The sequence below is a fragment of the Marmota monax genome, unplaced genomic scaffold (assembly GCF_021218885.2).
Source record: "Marmota monax isolate L192 unplaced genomic scaffold, Marmota_monax_Labrador192_F-V1.1 WCK01_AAM20220418_F8-fsc00038, whole genome shotgun sequence".
NCBI lineage: Eukaryota > Metazoa > Chordata > Mammalia > Rodentia > Sciuridae > Marmota > Marmota monax.
The window spans coordinates 8,542,000-8,558,932 of NW_026692498.1; the positions used below are offsets into that span (position 1 = coordinate 8,542,000).

A 16,933-nucleotide genomic window follows, 5' to 3' on the forward strand; every position below is an offset into this window, starting at 1 on the left:
GTTTTCGCTTCAGAGCGGTCCCAAACCCTTGCAATTCCTGAGAGGCGTGAGGGGAGCCTCTTCTGTTATTCATAACGAGCCCCTTGCCGCCACACCTGAGTTCAAGCTCTGGCGACTCCGGCAGGATGGGACTGGTAGCTAGTCGAACAAAACACACGATCAGAGGATTGGAACTTTCGGTCCCACCCTCTGACCTCCGGGGAGGGAGGAGGGGCTGGAGACCAGTGACTCACCAATGGCCAGTGATTTAATCAGGCTTGCCTAATGAGGCCTCTGTGAGAACCCTGAACAATGAGGGTCCGAAAGCGTCCAGCTTAGCGGGAGGCCAGCACACCTATAGGACCGCAGCTCCTGTGCTCAGGGCCCTTGCACACCAAGCCCCAGGTACCTTTGTCATCAGGCTGTAGATCTATATCCTTTGTAACCTTATTTATTTATTTGTTTATTGGTACTGGGCTTTGAACCCAGGGGCGCTTAACCACTTAGCCACATTCCCAGCCCCCAACCCTTTTTTTTGTGGTGCTGTGGATCAAACCCAGGGCCTTGTGCATGCAAGGCAAGCACTCTACCATCTGAGCTACATCCCCAGCACACCCCCTCTCCTTTTTTGCTTTTATTTAATTTTTTTTTAGTTGTAAATGGACACAATACCTTTATTTTTATGTGGTGCTGAGGATCGTGCCTCAAGCATGGTAGGTGAGTGCTCTATCTCTGAGCCACCACCCCAGCCCCTTATTATTTATTTTGAGATAGGGTCTCACTTCATTACTTAGGTCCTCGCTAAATTGCTGAGCCTGGCCTCGAACTTGTGATCCTCCTGCTTCAATGATTACAGGCAAGCAACAAGGTATCTGGTTCCTAACTTTCTTTTTTTTTTTTTTTTTAAAGAGAGAAACAGAGAGAGAGAGAGAATTTTCTAATATTTATTTTTTAGTTTTCAGTGGACACAACATCTTTATTTTTATGTGGTGCTAAGAATCAAACCCAGCGACCCGCGCATGCCAGGCGAGTGCACTACTGCTTGAGCCACATCCCCAGCCCCCTAACATACTTTATAATAAATCAATAAAACTAAGTAAATGTTTCCATTACAGTAAATCAATACACCTGAGGGGGTTGTGGAAACTCCTAATTTGGGGCTGGTTGTTTAGTACAGGTGACAACTTGGGACTTGCTGTTGGTGTTGAGGCACTGAGCCCTTAACCTATGGGGTCCAACTCTCTCCCAGTACTTATTGCATAATGAATCAGGTATCCAGTGTCAGAGGGTGGGAGAACTTGTCTGTGTGGGGATCCCCCATCTCCCTCCCCGCCACCAGTCTGATATCTGAAGTGTTCTGAGTGTAGAAAGATTTGTTCTTTTTCAGGTATCCAAAAGGCTCTGCCCATCACAATCCCAAGGAAGGCAGTGGCCAGGGCAGGGGCAGGAGGCGGCTGACTTCAGAAAGGAGTACTGAGGAGGCTGGGACATAGCTCAGGAGTTAGGGCAGCAGGACCCTCTTCCCCCACCCCTTTCCCCAAGCTGGTGGCTGGGGCCTCAACAGCACACTTGGGGAAAGATGCCACCACCGGCCCTGGAGGATCACTGTTATTGTGCAAGGCACTTCCCTGGTTTTGCATCCAGGTAACAAGGCTGGAGGTGGAGGGACTCTCAAACAGGGGATTTTGAGATGTCACTTCCATCCTGTTGTCCTCCCACACCCTAGGCTGGAGTCATGCCCTCAGCCCCACTCTCCATTTCTCCCTGGAAGCTCAGGTGTCCACAGGCAGCTCCTGGTCATACAGCCCCTAGGGTCCTGGCTACCACTGGACAGACCCCCTGCTGGCTGGAATGTAGAGCTTAAGTCATGGAAGCATCAAGTCAGCTACTCACAATGGCAACACCCCTGTGCAGAGAATACACCCTAGGGTCCAGCATGCAAAAATGTCGCACAGGAATACACACAGCACAGGAATGTACACCGAGAAGGCACTTGACAAAACATTTATTGAGCACCTACTATGTGCCAGGCCCAGTGCAGGGCACTAAGAAAACAAAGTCAATGCAATCTGGTTCCTGCCCGGAAGGAGCTCACAGTCTAGGGGGCCACAAGTCATATAATAGAAACAAAGGTGCATTGGCATCATAATTTTACAACAAACTTTTGTATATGCTTTTTCAAGTGTAAACACTCAGTGACACATCCATGTTGTCTTAAAAGCACATTGGTATAAATGTAAACACAGTTACACCATTGACGGACAGAAATCACCTGCAATGAACACTTGTGCTTTCAAAGCCAGACTTAGCATTATTTGATTCCTCCTGTTAGGTAGTTCACAAGTTTTACCTATCTGCAGAAACAGGTGAAGAGTTCCGTGGCCCTCCTGCCACCGCAATGGCTAGAGGCAAAGTAGCCTGAATCCTCGCCTGCTTCTCCACACCTGTTTTTTAGCCTCCTCTAGACAAGGACCCTGGATATTCTTGAGCTCATTCTCCCAAGTTTATCAAATCAGGTGAAAGGACCACGTTCTAAGAACCCACCTGGCCCACAGGTGACACCAGTTCAGGCCAGCATACAGTCTCTACTGCTGATGCCCAGACCCTCCTGATGGAGATGAACTTTCTGGTCAGTGCTCTATGGGGACGATGCCCTCCAAGCCCTGATCCCCACCTCTCCCAAAGTGCACCTCACTTCTCAGTGCAGCAGGCATTCAGCCCTACTCACGACTTCTGCTGGGGGGTTCTGAACAGGACAGTGCAGCTTAGGGTTTGAGAGGGAGCTGCCTGTGACTCCATCTCACCAGAGAGGGCAAGACCAAACAGATTCAGCCTGAGGTGGATTTGTTCAGGACTTACAGAATCTCAAGAGAACTGAAGTGGGAGGAAGCTGTGTGGCGGAGGGTGCAGACCTACTAGAGAAGGCAGGCTGCCAGGACTCACCCACTCACCCACCCACCTCATGTCACCTCGTGACATCTCTTTACCTGCAGGCAGACTGGGATCATTTCCCTTCAGAAAGGTCATAACCCTCATCTCCTTGGGCGTGAGTGCCCCTGGCCCCTACAGTTCCTTGCCTGGACAGAGGCCTACCAGGTATCATTAGATATAATCTGTTAAAATGGGCTTCTGACGCCATTTCCAGAGTGGGGATAAGATGAAGTGACCCCAGGTCAAGCCTGGTCAGCGGGCCCAGGCTAGAGCCCTGCCCTGCTCTTGCTACTCCATCCTTGGGACAGGTGGCCTTCTGGCTCCCACCCATGACTATCTTCAAGCCCTCCTGCCCCCAGGCTTGTTCTGGGAGGCCCTTTCCCCAATGAAGGCCCACACGGAACTCTCTTAATTAAAAAAAAATAATTTATTGTCAACAAAGGTGATATATACAACAGGAAAAGAGGTGAAAGGGAGAGTGGGGGTGAATGGAGCCCCTCTGCAGGGATGGAGTGGGAAGAGGTAATGGAGGCCTCCTAGTGTAGAAGCCTAAACAAGTGGGGGAGGAGAGGTGTCCCCCGAGGTAGTGGGACTCAGTTCAAACCCCCTCATGACCACCTCTGTGTAAGGCACTGTGCCAGGGGAGAATGGTGGGGGGCCAAGAGAGGGCGGGAGGAGGTGCAGGGGACAGAGGTGTGGGTCAGTAAAGGACTAGGATAGGTGTTCTCCACTGGCCCAATGCCCTACCACACAACAGCCTCGGCCACCCTCTACCTCGGATCCAGCCTCAGACCCAGCCAGGGGCAGGCATCCTCCAGTACTCTGAAGCAAGAGTGGATGGGTGTTGCCCCACCCCTCCCTCCTGCCCTGGCACCTGGTTTTAAAACTCTGGGTGGCTGAGCCAGGCAGCTCTGAACTATAAGCCAAAGGGGGACACTGCCTCCTCCCTCCTGCCCTTTCTCCCTCCCTCTCCAGGAAAGCAACAACTTACACCCTACTTCCTGCCTCTGGCTGCCCCCCCACAGTAGTGCTGGACTCTGACAGAACTGTGGGCCAGTCTGGGGTATCACCTGTTCCCACTCCCTTGGTGCCCCGGGGGTGCTTGGACCAATCTTGCAAGAGGCTGACCGCTGGGGGCTCCTCCAACCGCACTCGGATAACCTGGAGATCCAGTGTCCCGCGAAGCCCCGGAGGGGGATCTGGGCAGGGATGGGAGCAGAGAGCAGAGTCAGGGCCTTCCAGAGCCTGGGGTGGTAGTGACAGCTCTGCAACCAACCCACCTGTCCCCAGCTTTCCTCATCTTCATTCACAGCCCTGTGCCTGGCCCCAAGGAGGCCTGAGAACAGTGGGAGGTTCCACTCTTGGATGACTCCAGCACTGCCAGCTTCAGAGCCCTCTTGGCCATCACTGGGATGCTGCTCTGAAGCCTTCCTCCCTCATGAACTTGGGCAGAGGGGACTACCTAGGATGTCTCTTCCCCAATTCTCACCTCCAGCCGAATACTTTCACATAACCCAAGGGCAACCCTAAGGTTAAGAAGCTCTGCCTGCATGGGGGAGGGGTCAGTGGGGTGAAGAACACCCCAAACCAGCCAGACATTGTGTTGCCCACCACAGAGCTGGTAAGTGAATACGCAGAACAGAGAAGAGCACTGGGCAGACAGCCCTGGGTTGGCAACTTCACCAGTCGTGATCTCCTGAGAGCCTACAAGGATCAGGTGTTGATCTTAGCAGAATGGAACCACTACTCAGAATAGTAAAGCTGGGTCTCGAGACAGGGGAAGGTGGATTACTATGGTCACTGCATAGCCACAGAAATGTCCTGTGACCTGGGCCTATGCAAAAAACAGAAAGTGGCAATTGCAAATGTTATGTATCGAAAGGGATTCTTTGCAGTTTTTCCCTCTAATTTTTAGAGACAGTTATTAAAATGTGATAGAGAGAACAGATATAATTTTGTTGTATGGTTCACCAGAGTTTTTAAGATGACTTACCAGGAAGGGGGAAAGGGATAGGGTAGAAGGGTGGTTGGATATCATCAATGCACAATGTATGCATGTATGGAAAACACTGAATCCAATTATTTGTAGAATGGTTGTGCTAATGATTACAATAAAAACAAAATGACTTATCAGCTATTACTTGGTTGTACAATTTAGCAATTTTTGGGGGGGGTACTGGGATGGACCCAGGGTCTTCTGCATCTTAGGAAAGCACTCCACCATTGAGCTACACCCTCAGTCCCTTTTGAGACAGGGTCTTGTAAGTTGCTGAGGCTGGCCTTGAATTGAGAATTTCCTGCCTCAGACTCCCAAGTAGGTGGAATTACAGGCATGCACTACCACAACTGGCTGCAATTGTTTGTGTTCACACAAGGCAGTCTGCATTCTGGGTAACTATTGGCTCCTTGAGGGAAGACTGAATCCCACTCATTTCAACAATAACTTCCTGAGCAACTACTACGATGTGCACACCGCTGTTCTAGTCGCTAGGGACACAGTGGTGTATGGAGCTGACCATGTGCCTTCTTGGAATTTATAGTCTAGTGGTGAAAGCCAAAAAGGACAATCAAGTAAAAGCTGCAGAATATCATATGTGAGTAGATGCAAAGCTGCACGCACACATCAGGGAGCTGAGATGCAGAGGACATCAAGGGGCAGCTATGAAGTGAGTGGGGCTCTAGCATTTTGGGCAGAGGGAAGGGCAAGTGCAGAGGTGGGGAAGCCTGCCTGCCTGCTGCTGCAGGACCATTAAGGCCAGTGCTGCCTGTGCGAGGGAGGCAGTGTGGTGGGAGAGGTCAGGAGTCTGGAGGAAGAATAACCAGCCCCATGAAGACTCTAGCTTAATCTGAAGTGTGATGGGAGCAGCCTGTAGGATTCTGCTCAGATAAGTGGCCAGATCTAACCTGAGCTTTCGGCAGGGAGATGGGGTGCTGGCAAGAGCAGAGCACCTGGGCAAAGCTTGGAGCTATAGCCCAGTAGACGGTTGCTGCCAGAACCAGGTGTGTGTAGGGGCAGGGGAGGCAGGGAGAGTTTTGGAGATCTGCTTGTGGACCGATGTGGGGTTGGAGAGGAACAGAAAAGGAGGATCCCAATGGTTTGGGAAGAACAAAGTGAAGGATGGGTCTGCCAGTTTATTGGGAAAGCGGCTGGTTAGGGTAGACTGGCAGAGGGCGATGAGACCTGGGGAGGAGACCGGAGGTTCAGTTTGGAAGTTTAGAAGTCTTTTGAGTCAGCCAAGTAGTAATATCACTTGGGGAACTGGGAGACAGGCTGGAACCAAGGAGAGATGGAGGGTAAATGTGGGGTACAAACACACAAACGGCAGAACTGTGAGCTGTATGGCTCTCCCAGGGAGCGGGGGATTTAACACACCACACAGAAACAGCGCCTATTCTGGGCCAGGGGTGCTCTGGCCACCAGGGACAACTTGATCTGAAGGAGTTCCCGTTCTAGAAAGGGCAAGACAGATAATACACTGTTTCGGGGGGGGGGGGGGAGATAAACAAGCAACGGAAACAGAGGCAACAGCCAGTGGGGAGGCATCAAGGCAGGCAAGCAGCTCCAGAGAACCAAGGGAAGACAGTTACTGCCAGGAAGGTGGGAGACAGGGCCACTGTTACCCCGGGGTCAAGAGAGGGAGGACCAGGGATTTCACTAAATTCATTTTATGGAAGTCAAGAGCAACCTTGCCAAAAAGCAGTTTCAGCGTGGAATGTTGAGGATGCACATTTTACTCAAGCAGATTCCAGAAAGAGAAGAGAGGCAATATAGAAAAGGCCATTATCGTTGGGGACAAATGGGTCAGGGACTAGAGGGATGGGGGGGTCAAGGGAGAAATGACAGTTTTGTTACAGGCTGATGGGGAAGAGATATGGGATGACAAGCAGAGGACAGAACCCATGGGCGTTTTTTTCCTTCTCTAGGGCTGGGGACGGAATCCAGGGTCTCGAATATGCTAGGCAAGGACTCTACCACTGAGCTACCCCAAGCTCACCCTTCTTTGGGCAGGGGTCTTGGTACATTGTCCCAGTTGATCTTGAACCCCTCAGCTTAGTTGGGACTAGAGGGTGAGCCTCCACATCTAGCCGAGTCCTCTTGTGTAAAATGAAAATTGTATCACTTTCCATAATGCTTTACTTTCATAAAATAGCATACCAGGAAAGTTTAATACATAGCAAGAGTTCAAATACGCTAGGGACTTTTCAAGCCACCAGATCTCACTAAATTCATTTTATGGAAGTCAAGGGCAACCTTGCCAAAAAGCAGTTTTGGCGTGGAATGTTGAGGATGCACATTTTACTCAAGCAGATTCCAGAAAGAGAAGAGAGGCAGTATAGAAAAGGCCATTATCTTTGGGGACTAATGAATTGCGCCAGTTCTTCCTGGTAGCAAGAAGGGAAGAGGTAGGTAAAGGATAGGTAGGGAGAGGAGGTCAGGAGAATAAGGCCTGAGATGTGGAAATGATCCAGAGCTCTAGGGATATAAAAAAGCAAGCTGGGCTGGGCACAGTGGCACATGCCTACAATCCCAGTGACTCAAGAGGCTGAGGCAGGAGGATCTCAAGTTTGAGGCCAACCTCAGCAATAAGACCCTGTCTCAAAATGAAAAAAATAAATAAAAAGGGCTGGGGATGTAGCTTAGTGGTTAATAACCCTTGGGTTCAATCCCAAGTGCCAAAAAAAAAAAAAAAAAAAAAGGCAAACTGTTTCCCTTCCTGTCCTGCCCCAATTCCTCTGCTTCCCACCCCACCACCCCTTTTCTCTCCAATTTGTGAGTATGTGCTTACATGCGTTCCACAGAGACCCACTCCTCCTGCAGAGGCTGGGACCCATTCCCCTTGTTTCTCACTAAGGCCAATCTCTGGACAGGGACTCTGGAAATGTCACCACCTGAATGACAAGTGAAGGTAGTCAATCGTCTGTCTTTTCTTTCTTTCTTATAGTACTGGGAATTGAACCCAGGGCCTCACGCATGTGAGGTAGGCACTCTACCAATGGGCCAAACCCCCACTCCTTTTTATTTTGAGACAAGAGTCTTGCTAAATTTGCCAGGCTGGCCTAAAGAGAAAAGCAAGCCTGCGTCTTGAGTAGCTGGGATTAAAGGCAGGCAGGCCTGTGCCCAGCTCAACTTTCCAATCAATTGTCACTGAGGGCTTTCTTTGTGCCAGGCACTACTCTAGGTGCTGAGGACTCAGCAGTGAACAAAAACAAAGACCTCACAAAGCTCACACTCATGGGTACACATGTGCCCTCTCACTGTGCTTCCTCCATGGTCCAGTCTGGAAATACTGTTTGGCCAAAATTTCCTAACCAGACCTCAGGGTCCTGCTCAAATCGAACACCAGCAAGAAAGAGGTTTTTCCCCCATGACTTGTGAGTGGGTCCTCTTGGCTCACTTTCTCTGCTGGCTTGGACAACACCCCACCCTCTTGTAGCAAGGTCCTTGAAAAGTTCTAGAAACCTTCCCAGACTATCTAATCTTATCTATTAGCTCAACTAATGTGACCACAGTGAATTTTTCCAATTCTCAGAGCCGTGAGTTTTAAATTGTTTAAAAAAAAGAAAGAAAGAAACAGTGGCAGGCTCTTTACTCAAATAGCTCTGGTTTCTTTTGTGTGTGAAAGACAGATATTGGGGACTAAACCCAGGGCCTGATGTGTGCTAGGAAATGCTCTACCCTAGAGCCACATCCCCAGCCTTGGGTATTCTGAAATGGCCCAAAACCTCTAGCCAGAGCCTTTGCTCTACTTGGAAGCACCATGGGTGCCCACCATTCCTGAAAATCTCCCTGCCTCCAGCAGTGTCCCAAGACAGACTGGGGTCAAATCACTCATGTGATTTCTTAAGATTGATTCCTTGGGGCTGGGCTCCAGGGACACTTGTTGCTACTCAGTGTCTCCTATGGCCATCTCCAACCTCCATAAATTCTACAACTGCTAAAACATCTGCCACACTGCCATCTCTTGACATCTGATTGGGTTGTAGAGTCCTATCCTTCTCTCTTTGCCCACTCAAACCAAAAGATCCTAAAATCTCAGGGATTCTTTTCTCTTCTACTCACTACCCCAGACCAGTAGAGTTTCTGCACAAAGCACCCTAGGACTAGAAACAAAGACTCCCTCTGAGTATGAAACCAGAAGACCTGTTGGGTGTCAAGGTGCACATCTAATAATCCCAGGTACTTGAAAGGTTGAGGCAGGATGATCACAAGTTTGAGGCCAGCCTCAGCAACTTAGTGAGACCCTGTCCCCAAAGAAAATAAAACAGGCCAGGGATATAGAATCCCCTGGGCTCAATACTTAGTACTCAGGGAAAAAAATAAAAACAGAAAAAGAAAAGACCTATTAAACCCTAGAGAGGCCATCCATTTAAAGAAGGATCCCCAGGAGGGGAAGGAGACAGAAATGAAGCCCAGGCCAGTCTCAGTGGCACATGCCTATAATCCCAATGGCTTAGGGGGCTGAGACAGGAGGATCGTGAGTTCAAAGCCAGCCTCAGCAACTAAGAGGCGCTAAGAAAGTCAGTGAGACCCTGTCTCTAAAATAAAATACAAAATAGGGCTGGACATGTGGCTCAGTAGTCGAGTACCCCTGAATTCAATTCCTGGTACCAAAAAAAAAAAAGAAGGGCTGGGGATATGGCTCAAGCGCGCTCGCCTGGCATGCGTGCGGCCCGGGTTCGATCCTCAGCACCACATACAAAGATGTTGTGTCCGCAGAAAACTAAAAAATAAATATTAAAAAATTCCCTCTCTCAAAAAAGAAAAAAAAAATGCTCAAGTCTAAGCAGGATGCTTTGGTCTAGAGGCAGCGCTGGAGTTGGCTCAAGCTGAGATAACTAAAGTGTGATCTATGTAAAGGGGTGAAGCCCACATTAAGAAAAAAATAAATATAACAAATAAATAAAAAAGCAAGCATGCACACACCCACACAGAGCTTTATTAAAAGACTGTTAACAGTGGGACCTACTAGTGTGCATAGGGGATCTGCAGAAGTAGATAAGGTCACCTTTTTGAGAACACCACACCGGGGAGCCTCTACCCACCTGACTAACCATCTTTCCCGGGCTCTAACTCCACATGCACATTTCCAACAAGCTGGGAAAAGGACACAGCACTTCCCAGGTGACCCCTTTACTATTCAGGAAGCACTTCCTGGGCCTGGGATGCTGTGAGCTGAGAGGGGAACCAGGTTGGGCTTCTGCCCCCATTCAATGCATTCCAGTCTCAATTCTGCATTGCTTGGTAGCAGAATTATGGCTACCAAAGATGGCCATGTCCAAATCTCCAGAAGCTGGGAATGTTTTATTCCACAGCAAAGGGGAATTAAGGATGCTAATCTGCCAACTAAAAACTAGATAGGGGGGATGGGATTGTGGCTTAGTGGTAAAGCACTCGCCTAGCACATTTGAGGCTCAGGGTTTGATCCTCGGCACCACATAAAAATTAAGTTCATTGTGTATACCTACATCTAAAATAAACTAGATAGGCCTGGGAATGTGGCTCAGTGGTAGAGTACCTGCTTAGTATGTGTCAGGCTCTGGGTTCTGTCCCCAGCACCAAAAAAACCCTGATTACTCTGGGTAAGGCCTATATAACCCCGCCCCTCAAATATTTATGGTTTAGTTGTAGTTGGACACAATACCTTTACTTATTTATTTTTATGTGGTGCGAAGATCCAACCCAGGGCCTCGCCCATGCTAGTGGAGTGCTCTACCACTGAGCCACAATCCCAGCCACAGGCGTGTATCATCTTAAGCATTCTTAAACAGGGAAGAGAGAGGCAGATGACTCTGAACCCAAGACCTCTGCTGGGAGCCTCTATGAACCACTACTGGCTTTGAGGCCACAAGCCAAGCAATGTGAGCATCTTTTAGAAGTCATGCAAGGTGAGGAAACTAATTTCCCTAGAGCTTCCAGAAAGGAACAGAGCCCTACCAACTCCTTGAATATAGCTCAGGGAGACGCATATTGGACTTCTGACCTCTAGAACCATGTTTTAAAAGCCACCAAGTTTGTGGCAATTTGTTCAAGCAGCAAATAGGAAATTCATGCAACGACTGAGAAGGAACCATTTTTTTGAGACTCAGTTTCTCCATCTGAAAAAGGTGATGGGCATCTGCCCTTTAACTATAACATATTTTTGTAAGTATCAAATAAACTGCATAAAGTTTTTTTTTTTTTCCTTTTGTTATTGACAATTGAACCAAGGGTTGATCTACCACTGAGCTATATTCCCCAGCCTTTTTAATTTTAAGACAATATCCTGCTAAGCTGCCCAGGCTGGCCTCAAACTTTTGATCAGTCCACCTCAGCCTCCCAATAAGCTGGGATTATTGGTGTGCACAACCATGCCTGGCTAGAAGTTTCTTAAAATCAGTTTTGTGTGGAGATGGGTGTGAGGCTTTTGAGGAACACTGGCACAGCCCAACCTAATGACCAATTCCAGGAATTTCCTAAGGAGCACTCAGAAGTGCTCGGCTTTCCAGCCAGCCTCCCTGGTCATTCAAATCCCATTGTCCTTATCCTGTCTCCCGGGGAACTGAGCACCAACCTCTTCTCTGGTCTCCAGGGCAGCACAGCCTCACAGAGACCAGAAGCCCAACTTTCCCCATCCTCCCTGAGGAGGGCTCACCTGGAGTGGGGCTTTCTGGCTGCGGAAGGCCTTCTGCTGCTTTGCCCTCCTTATGTGAGTCCTTATTGTCGGTGGCCCTGAGCTGGGTATGGGAGAAGAGCTGAAGGACGAAGCCAGGTGGAAAGCTGCCGTCGGTGAAGTGTCGGACTTCAGCTGGTGCTGCAAAGGTCTCTGTGGGTGAGTCGGGGGATGGCGGGTCTGGAGGGCAGACAGGAAGGAGTTTTGAGCAAAGGAGGCCAAATCACAAGGTCCGAGCCCCACGTTGTGCTCACCAACCTAGATTTTAGTTGCAGGACTGCATGAGGGCCTGCGCCCACCACTCCCTGGCCTCCCCTCACCTGGGTCAGGGTCCAAGTTTTTGGTCATAGGTCTGCCTCTCTTCTTTCTGACAGGCTCTTCCCCAGGGGACTCCTTCCATCTCTGACCACGAAGTTTCTTATTTCCAGGCTCGGGGACAGGGGCAACTGTAAAAAAAGATCCTAGATCTATACCTGCACGCTGCCATCCCTGGGCTCCTGAGGACACCTGCTCAGCAGCAGCCCAGAATGCAGGCCTGTGCTTCACCCGGGCCCCCACTCCACCTTACCAGTTCCCCTGCTGACTGACCAGGCAGCTCAAGGGGACGGAGTCCCCTGGGCCGGATCCTTTTTGGGAGGGACGCGTTGTCCTCAGAGTCCAGGAGGACCACAATCTCTGCTGGCATCCTAGCAGAGTCTGCATTGCCATTAGGGTCTGGTTCAGCATCCCGGCCTGATTCTGAAGAGACAAAAGCCCAGTGAGCTCCCATGGCTCCCGTGGGCGATCCCGCAGGCCCTCCCTCTGCCCCCACTGCTTCCCCCACTACCTGAGCTGGGGGGGGAGGGCTGCTCAGCATGAACATCTTGCAAAAGAGCCACTCCTTCACTCCAGGCCTCCAGAATATTGCTTTTCTCAGAGGGGCTCAGGTCTAAGGTATGGGGATGCTGTTCCAGGATGTGCATTCGAGCAGTGTCGGCTGAGGGGAAGCGGATCTCGGCTCCACACACCATGCACAGGGCCCGCCCGCTGCCTCCTGGGCTATTCCCCACCAGGAACTCCTGTTCCCAAGATACTTGTTGCTTAGGCTCCTCACAGCCATCACCAACTATCTCCAGCAGGTTGGGCTGAGGTGGTGGGGTCTTTTCCTGTTGGGTCACTGTGGAGTGAGAGGGAGAGTGCTATCAGTAAAGGCACCCATGAGCCATCATGTTCATAACAAACCTACATAGGGCAGAGAGGGGAGTATTTCTATCATGTTCTCCATTGCACTGGACACCACAGGCACAAACCACGTTGCACATAGGTTGTGCTCAGTGTCACACTACTTTCACCTAAGTACACCTTCTTTCATCTAGTCCCAGGCCTTAGGACTACACATTTCTCAAGAGGCTATGTTCTTAAACCTCTCTAGCCTGTGCAACCCTGCTCAGCTGGGTGATGGGTATCTAACTCCAGGCTACAGTACCCTTGACGGTAAAGATGCTATATTTCATCACATTCTATATTTACCACCTTGTCTCCACAAGATTGATAGTAAGTAAGTACACACCTGCCTGTTCCATCCCCTTCAAAAGGCCACCTAGTTCTTCAGAGCGTGCCCAGAGCACTGGCAGCAATGGCCTCGCTCCCATTGAGCTGGGTGCCATGTACACACGTGGCCAATAACCTTTTCAGCTCAACACAGGCAGCCTCAGACCCAAGGCAATCTGGCAGCTCAACACCTCTGTGAAGTGTCTGTGATCCTCTGTGGCTACACCTCTCCCACCATTCAGAAGATGGGACAAACTACAAACATGGGAGGGCTAGCACCTGAGGGCTGTGTGGAAGAGGTGAAAGGGTAGCATTTGGAAGGGATATGAGCCTTGGCTCAGAAGTGGACAACTCAGGCCCCAGGTGGATTGCACTGCTCTCCTGTGTGACTCTGGACAGAATCTTGACCTCTTAGTTGCAATAGGCTTTCTTCCCCACACTTCCCTGAACCAGCTCCAAGAAGGTTGCCAATGCTAAACCCAGAAGGCAGTTAGTTCTTCAGCTTTACCTCCTGATCAATTTCTCCATCTTGATTTTCATCACTGATAGCCAGGGACCACCTTCCCTTACTTCCCCTGTTGCTCTTAGTCACCTGTGCTGATTCTTGTCTCCTTCATCATGTCTTCTCAGATATTTTTACAGCTATCTTGCTTCTTCCAAGTCACTGCTGAAGGCATCCAGGCAAGGTCTGTGCTGGAGCCCAGGAAGCTACCACCTCCCCTACCTAAGCACCTCATTTCCTTTTACTGCACTGTTTCCTCCCAACATAGCATTGTGTTTCACTTGTGCACTGTGTCCCCTCCACACTGTCAGCTTCAATGAGGGCACTCCCCCATACCCTGCAGTGCTACCAACTGAACCAGGGCTTTGTGTATAGGAGACAAGTGCTCTTCCACTGAGCTGCATCCCCGGCCCAACAGGACAGATTTCTGATGGTTTGTACTTAAGTCCAGAATCAAGAACAGAATATGGCAAGTAGCGGCATTCAGGATTACCTGATATTGGACTGATTCGATCTCTATCCTGTAATCACTGGAGTATTCCAGGATTTAGTCCTTGAACCCCTTTTCTTCTGTTGGTTTCTTTCTCACCTATTTCCTGACCTCCAGCAGAACTCTGCCATGAAGTCTAGACTCATATATCCAAACTATTTATCAGATCTCTCCACTTGGACTTGTAACACATCTGGAACTTACCATACCATATTCTAATCTTAACTTCCAATATTATATAAACCTACACTCAGTCTCCTCCATCTAAGCAAAATATTTTCTTTCCACTTGCCTCAAAAACTTTAAATTCACTTTTTTCCCCTCTCATACTCAAATTGTTTGAGAAGCTAGTGGCTCAGAACCTTTGCACTTGCTTTTCTGTCTGCAATGCTCTTCCTCCAGCCATCTGTAAGGCTGGTTTCCTTAACTTTCTTCAGTTCTGTGCTCAAAATTCACCTCATTAGAGAAGCCTTTTCTAATTAGTCTAGGCACCAAATAAAACTCCTACTCACCCTTTCTCCTTATATTACTTTAGTATAACCACTTACTGCCACCTTAATACCATATTTATTTATGTGTCAGCTGCTGGGATATGTATGTTCCACAAGGACAGGGTTTCATCTGCCTTGTTGGCCCCTGTTACCACCCCAGACTAAAACAGTGCCTACCATATAGTAAGTGCCCCAAAAATATTGGATGAATAAACGAACCTCTAGACTTCTATTTCCTCCCTAACAGTGGGGACAGGCAACCTATGAAGGGAAGTTGAAGGGATTAACTAAGAAAGCCTTTGACAATAAGAGCAAGCACTCCATAAATATCAGTGCAAGCAGGAAAATAACGTGTGTGTTGGACTGAATGCTTTGAGAAGGATGTGGCCTTTATTTCCCTAATTTTATAACACTCCTGATTGGAGGATAAGAGGCACTGAGTACAGAGAGAGTATATCATTATTTTTAAGTGACAGTGAATGGCTTTGCTCTCAAACTCTTTTGGGTACTGTTCTCCTCACCCAAGGAGATACTGGAAAATGAAGAAATATTCTCATTTTCAAGAACATTATGTCTTCCACAAAGATGGCTCTTTGTTTTCTTAGGATTTGCAAGCTCCTGAGGACTAAGGAAATTGGTGAAGGGGGAGGGGAAAGAGAATGTTCCCAGATTGTTCCTGGGAATCCCCTCCCATGCCTAATCTCCTTTTAGATGGCTTCTTTCAGGAAGCCCCCTGGCAAGAACTGCTTTTCCCAAACTAGGTGCTGTGCGCAGTTCCATTCATCGCCCGTGTTCGCAGTTCCATTCATCGCCCGTGTTCGCTCAAGAATCTGACACCTGTGGCTTATGCAAGTGTGAGGCCTGGAGATGGGGTTGGGGGAGGAAAAGATTTATACTTGGAATTCTTTTGGAGGTTAGATAGGGCTCTTGCCTCCACCCTCCAAATCGCTCGGGACACCTAGCTACTGGGGCCTAGAGGCCGGGCCACCCCTCGGCCTAGGACACAGCCTGGTCGGGCAGGGAGACTGCAAGCTGTGGACACCCAGCGCCTCGGGGGATCAGGCCTCCCGCGCCGGGCCCGGGCGAGGGGGCGCTCGGGCACCGGAAGATCCGGAGCGCGCGGGGCGTGGATCGAAGTCTCCAGACCCTGGGCGGGGGTTGGGGAAGGAGGGGGAATTAGGAGAGGCCTTAGATTCCAAGCGCTGGTGGGGGAGGAGCGAGAGCGCGCCCCGGGCCCGAGCCCGGGCCCGAGCGGGAGGGGCGCCCGGCCCGCAGACCCGAGCGGGTGCAGGGGTGGCCACGCTCGGACCCCGGCCAGTGAGGGGCGGCCTGAGCCCCCCCGGCTCGGACCGTGAGGCGGAAGAGGGGTCCCCTCCCATCCTCACCTCTGAGCATCGGCTCCGGCCGCGGGATTACTGCCACCACCACGGCCTCGTCGTCGTCCTCCCCTTCCTCACACTTAAGCGTCACCTCGAAGCAGTCCAGCGCGGCTCCCTCGGCCTTCAGAGCCATGGTGCGGTCGGGGGCGACTGCGGTGACCGGACGCCGGAGGACGGGCGCGCAGGCCTCGGCGCGCCACCGGCGGCCGCCTCCGCCCGGCCCCGCGCCGGGCCCGCGGCCCGCCCCGTGCACCCGCCGGAGCAGCCCCCTCCGCGCCGCCCGGGATTCGCCCTTCCCGCCCGCGACACACCTCAGCGAGTGGGGACCCCGGGCCGGCAGGTCTCAATCCGGGGCTCCAGACCCCGCCGCTCCCTTTTATGGAGGCTCATTGTCGGCGGCGCCCGCCGGCCCGCCCCCAAGCCCGGCGCAGCCAATCGCGCGCAGCCCCGCCCAGACCCCGCCCCAGGCACGCGGCCCCGTTAGAGCCCGGGGACGCACAGTCGGCGGGAAGGGTTGTGCGGGCTAGCAGTGCCTGTGTAGACTCCCCGGGCTGGGGTCGCCGGGCGCAACCCGCAGAGTCCGGGGGTCGCTGTCCGAGTCCGGGGATCGTTGTCCGCTGCGAGCTCTGTTTGCTGGCAATGAAGAACACTACCAGGTTCCCCAGGTTTCAGTCGGGGCCACTTTTACCTTTGCGCGGACCAGCTACCCAGAAGGTGCCCTGGGGGAATAGAACAGTGGGGGCTTGGAAGGGTGGAGACTGAATTCCTTCAGATTTGCCAACTCTGTGACCTTGGCCGCCTTGGGTTTCCTTGGACTAGCACATCCTTTCAACCACGATTTTGGACTCCTGGGGATAAGGGAATGAGTAGATGAAGAGGAACCAAGTGGAGTGTAGGCGCGTTTCAACCGCTTCCCTCCGTGCTTATGATAAATGGAAAGTTTATTAAACGAGAATCCAGAGTTTTGTGTCCCTATCCAA

The 16,933-nt window shown here is 50.8% G+C and overlaps 1 protein-coding gene across 2 annotated transcripts; it reads right to left on the minus strand.

The window, feature by feature from the left end:
- Positions 1-3,318: 3,318 nt before the first annotated feature.
- Spindoc (spindlin interactor and repressor of chromatin binding) lies at positions 3,319-16,152 on the minus strand. 2 transcript variants are annotated; one of them, XM_046445434.2, is made up of 7 exons: positions 15,960-16,152; positions 12,388-12,717; positions 12,150-12,299; positions 11,882-12,007; positions 11,544-11,741; positions 7,698-7,800; positions 3,319-4,109 (listed from the first exon to the last, which is right to left on the minus strand). In XM_046445434.2, the coding sequence occupies exons 1-7, from the start codon at positions 16,084-16,086 to the stop codon at positions 3,977-3,979; spliced, it is 1,167 nt and encodes a 388-aa protein (XP_046301390.1). In that variant the 5' UTR covers positions 16,087-16,152; the 3' UTR covers positions 3,319-3,976. The 2 variants fall into 2 exon arrangements, with proteins under 2 accessions (XP_046301390.1, XP_046301391.1); XM_046445435.2 differs by lacking the exon at positions 7,698-7,800.
- Positions 16,153-16,933: the final 781 nt, after the last annotated feature.

Coding starts and splice junctions, on each gene's coding strand:
- Spindoc (XM_046445434.2), bottom strand. CDS start 16,086: ATGGCTCTGAAGGCCGAGGGAGCCGCGCTGGACTGCTTCGAGGTGACG. Junction 12,718..15,959: donor GCCGGAGCCGATGCTCAGAG/GTGAGGATGGGA, acceptor CTCACTCCACAG/TGACCCAACAGGAAAAGACC. Junction 4,110..7,697: donor TGGGTCTCTGTGGAACGCAT/GTAAGCACATAC, acceptor ATCCCTGCCCAG/ATCCCCCTCCGGGGCTTCGC.